We start from the raw sequence: 5091 nt of genomic DNA, 5'->3' as shown, positions 1-5091 counted from the left end.
GAGGCTCCTTGGAACTACGGGTTTAGATCTGCACTTCGCCCTTTAGGGTAGGTATACTGGAGTTATTTATATGTTTGGGGATATGTCAGAGAAGGAGATGAGGTCTGTACTGAGGCAACTGGATGCTGTCTGATTAAAATCACTGACCACTGTCATTTATACCATTTAGGTTTCATAAATACCTCTGTTCTGCGTTGAAGCAAATAGTTGCACTTCCCTGAAAATCTCATTAGAATTTGTAGACTGGAGGCTTTTTTGTATTGTAAATGTCTGGAAAGAAATAATAAAAAGGCAGTTTTATGCATCTGTCGTCTTCTAAGCTTCCTGCAGTGCAAGCAGACTGGTTATATCTTCAGTTATTGTACTGATGATTTCAATGGAAATAATTGTTTGTTATTTCTGTAATTAAATTAAGGAAATATGCTAATTCCTGAGGGATTCTGTTTTAGTCTTGCATATGTATTTAGTCAGTGGGTAGAGGAAGGTCTGTCTTCTAACCCTCCCTCGTCAGGGTGTGAGCTGGGAAGATTAAAAGACCTTGCATACAGAGCCTCAAATTTCTCAGGGAGTAAGCAGTACCAGGTCTATTTATATGCCAAAATAAATAGCTAATGAGGCATTTCCTATCATCCAAAGCACAAACTTACTATAATATACCCTCTGTGCTAGATGAATATCTGTGACCTTGTTGCTGTTGCCAAAAGTATTTTCCTGTACAGAGAATTCTTTTGTTTGCCTTTATCTCACTTATGCCATGTAGAAATGAGGACTTCACCAAAGTGATGCCAGAGCAGCTAGATCAAAGTAATACGCAGCTTAACACTAGATTGTGTTTACATTTCTGCAACGATACCATATTTCAGGAATTAGGGTATTTGCACTCTGCTGTCCACAAACCCTTTGTACTGTGAGCACCAGAGATAGCTCCTTTTTTTTTTTTTTTAGGTCAGTCCTTGCCAGTCTAGTAGTAGCTTCTTTGCTGCGTAAGACTGATTGTGTAAAGTAACTGTGTTTCTATTCTATTTCTCAATACAGAGAGATTGTTTGATATCGTTGTCTAAGAATCAAACGTTTATTTCCCAGAGTCTCTGTCAAATTGAGAGTTATCTAGAGACAACTGAATAGTGGGGTATAGTAGCATATCCTTAGGTCTTGTGTCTGAGTATTGCCTGGGATAAATTGGTGGTTAAAGAATTTTCTGTTACCCAAGCTTTCAGTTTTATACATTGGATCCTTCTTGCACAGCTTTAGCAAGAGCATCTGTTCTTTAAGTGATATACTTATATTAATTTTGTCAAATGTTTTTTAAAATCTCTGTTAATGAAGTCTTAAGAAATGGCCTGTCGGGGATGTTGCAAACACAAATTGGGCAAGCATCCAGTGACACTTCTCCAGATCCCTATCCTCTCCTCTAGTGATTTGCAGTTCAAGGACTGCTTGAGACAGAAATATTTTCTTTCTACTTAAAATCTAATATGAATTTGTCCAGTCACCTTTTGAAACTATGTAAACTGTTAGAATCTGTAACATACTGTGGCAAATAGTTTTCTCACTAAATGGTGTTCCCAAGTTGCGACTTAGTAAGTGCTTAAGTTATTTCAACAAGTCTTAAATGACTTTGACAATGGATCTGGGCTCTGAAGATGCTAAGGTACATTTGAAACTGTTACTCTTCAAAGAGAGTAGACATCGGCATCCTTAAAGCATTTCTATCCTATAAAATAGCAAAGCCAGAGGAAGTAAGAGGAATGTGTAGTTGTTACATAAAGAGCAGCCACTTAACCATTAAGACTAATGGGTTCCTTCATGTTTTTTCACTTGCAGTCTGAAAACAAAGTGATTATTCATGTCAACAATGAGCAGAGTAAGAACTGCCTAAGTAATAGGGGACTTGCTGTTTTTGCTGTGGAAGTGGCACCAAAATCCATGATGGTAAGATTTTTATTGTTTAGCCAACTTAAAATCTAAAGAAAAAATCATGTGACATCTTTACAGTTTCCTTTTGCAGGTCTTTTATCATGATAATGAGCATGTGGATAGTGGCATCTTCATCACCAGTACAGATCAGATATAGTTCTTGATATTTCAAAGCTGAACATGTACTTGATGTATCCATGTTTTCCTGTGCAGATTGCTACAAAAGTCCATAACTGTTCAGTTTTTCATACATGTGCCTGTTTGTTGTCCATTCAATACATGTACCATTTACTAATATTTTTTAATATTCTTTTTCTAAGGCTCTGTTTTCTTTTTTTTTTTTTTACTTAGCAAATTTTAATCAGATATATCGATGTCTGTGAGAAACAGACCAAGCAGAGACAAAAATATATGTATTGCACTCCTTACACACAGTGTGATTTGCAGATGGCTAATTTTTTTTTTAAACTGGACTTATGGATCATGTTTAGCCATAAGGCAATTTGATCTGCTGATCTCTATTCCAGAGCTGCGCAGGCTTTAGTGAAAATTCTAAATGAGGGTTCTATGGGATAGAATGAGATTGAAAATGCATTACAAATGCCGATGATATTTTTCTTCATTCATTTATGCAGAAAATCCAGTTTTTATTATTCTAAAAGTATGGTGTCTTTCTTTAAAAGAAGAGGCATCCAAACTATTTTATATTTTGCAGTTTTCCAGTGCGGATGCATTCAAACCCCTTGTAAACAGATACAGTCCCATGACACTGGCAGGGTTAGGGCCTATTCTAATATTGCTGCTGACACTTTTGATACTTATAGCCTGATCCTGTAAGGTGTTTTGGCTTCTTTCAGTATAAATTGTAGGCTCAGTGTCCCTTACGGATTTTTTGCTGTCATGCAATTAAATTCAATAGTAAGTTTTGAATACCAGCTGTCATTATAGGTGCTGAATGTTCGTCATTTAATGTTAGTGATAAAAGTACTGAAACAGTTCATTTTGCTTACATAGCACTTCAGGTAACATACACACAGTTCTCCAATAAACACCTCTATTTCACCTCTGTTTTCTCTCTTGTATACAGGTTTCTCAGCATGTGATGCCGCTGAACGAGCAGGAAGAATGGCTTTATAATTGTGTGCATTCCCTCTTACGTTAAACGTTCTAATTAGAGATCTGTTCCTTGGTAGCATTCAGACTAAACCAGGAATTTTTTTTGGCAGCTTCTAGACAATTTCTAGTCTTGTCCTTCTCAAAAAGCTGGCATACATTTATGCTTTGCAGAGTTTGATTTGTTAAAGCCAATGAATCACATAAGTACTTATTTCTGATATCACACTTCTGCTAATGGCTTTTAAGAAACATGTATAGTGATAGCTTAGGGACGGAATCACTGTAAGTATGTAAAATCCTTTGACAGAGTAGAGTATTCATCGTATACTGTCTAACAAAATACATTGGCATGAAAACATTGAGAGACAATAAAATTTAGTACTGTTCGGTAATATAGCTGACAGTTGTAATATAATTGTGTTTTATAAAAGCTAGTTTCCCTAAATATGCTCTTTTTTTCTATAACATGTTATGTAGTTCCAGCACATGCTGTTCCACTGAGAAGAAACTTGCTTTGTTAAATTGGTCTGATAGGTTCCTAATTGAACACTCTTGTGGTTTTGACATGAGAAGTATAAAGGGGTGGGGTTCATGATTTTATTTTGCCACCTGATAAAGGATTTGGTTCTTTCCCTTTTTTTAAATTTTTATATATACTCATCTTATACTTGTTCTGAATAATTACTGACTGTTTTTATACTCCTTTATATAAAATAAAATCTGCCTTTTCATATGCGATAAGGAAGTAACATTATTTGAGGAAAATGAAGGTTTTGTTTTAGGCTCTTGACTGTTAACAGCAATTAATTATTTCGAGGGTAGCTGAAATAAGGAGACTAAAGTCCACCAAGTTTAAGCTGCAATAGCAATAAAAAACAGCTTTGAGGTACTAAAAATATTCAGCCTATTATGTTTTTCTAGTTCCTCTAAATGTCTGTTAATGTGGGAAAAAATGATGACCCTGGTCACTGCATGCTTAAAAAGTGTCTGAGTTTAAAATAGATATTAAATGTATGTGACCTCATCTGCAAGGGCAGCAAGTAGTCTTGAAAAGCTATATTTATCTGCCAGCAACTCCTGCACTCTGCTGTAATCGTACACTGGGCAAGCAAATGTCAGTTACAAAATGAGAGCTCTGCTGGAGGCCAGCTGTGATTTACACACTTCAGCTATCAGTGCTCAGGCAGGTTTGCTGGTGATCTCCTAGTTTTCCATTTTTTTTCTTAGCAGGTACAGCAGATACCATTTTCAGAATTGTCTAAAAGAAGTAGAAGTTGTAGTAAGAAGCCCCACAAAATTTGGTAATTTGTAGCAAACAACTGAGCTCTGTAAACGCTGCCTCAGGCAAGGTGTGGGTACATCAGGAGTTCCTAGATACATCTCTGAGAAGGAACTGGGAAATAATGAGACACTCTACGTGTACAGTAGACAGTACAAAGCGAGCACTCCGTTATTTGCATTTCTTTTGTTTATAAAATCAGTCTTGTAAGATGTGGCAGGAATCCATATGGTACTCTTTCTGCGTTTTGGGAAACGAATGGTTAAAACTGAAAGAAGTACTTAGCTGAGAAATCATTGCAGGTGAAAAGACTTGGGTTTGCTGCAGGTAGGGTCTAGTTAAACATGACACAGCAATACCGAGTGGAACCTTTTTTCTTTTCTGATCCTCTTGCTGCTAGGAAGAGTTTCATTACCTAACTTTTTAGGTGGGAACGTAGGCTAGCTCTCCATGGTAGGTTCTACGTTTCCTGCCCTGAAGGAGATGAGAATAGAGATCTCAGCGGTATCTGCAGAGTCCGTTCCAGTTTGCTCTTAAGTCCATGTACCCCCAAGGTAGGAAAACATTCTAACTTCTCTTTTTAAGGCTGAACACAGGTGCTAGCCTCTCTTCTTCAGTGGGAGACATTTGGGAGAAAAAGTGTCTGTAACAGCTGTAATTTGAATTTCTGGAATGTTACCTTTCTTTTGAGAACTAGAGCTATAATAACAAAATGCAGCTTCATCGTGGCTTTGCTAACGCTGGCCTTCCCAGACCATCCTTCTGGGAGCATTGGGTGG

At 37.0% G+C, this 5091-nt stretch overlaps 1 protein-coding gene across 1 annotated transcript in view; it reads left to right on the top strand.

Moving 5' to 3' along the window:
* EFCAB7 (EF-hand calcium binding domain 7) overlaps positions 1–3079 on the top strand; it is a 27598-nt gene extending 24519 nt beyond the window's left edge. The window contains exons 12-13 of the mRNA XM_009584726.1: positions 1825–1932; positions 3005–3079. Of these exons, the coding sequence (XP_009583021.1) occupies positions 1825–1932; positions 3005–3079 (183 nt within the window). The remainder of the gene's footprint in view (positions 1–1824; positions 1933–3004) is intronic.
* The last annotated feature ends 2012 nt before the right edge of the window (positions 3080–5091 follow it).

This window comes from Fulmarus glacialis, unplaced genomic scaffold (genome assembly GCF_000690835.1).
Source record: "Fulmarus glacialis isolate BGI_N327 unplaced genomic scaffold, ASM69083v1 scaffold31239, whole genome shotgun sequence".
NCBI lineage: Eukaryota > Metazoa > Chordata > Aves > Procellariiformes > Procellariidae > Fulmarus > Fulmarus glacialis.
The sequence above is the reverse complement of the archived record's forward strand: the minus strand, read 5'-3'. Positions and strand labels throughout refer to the sequence as shown.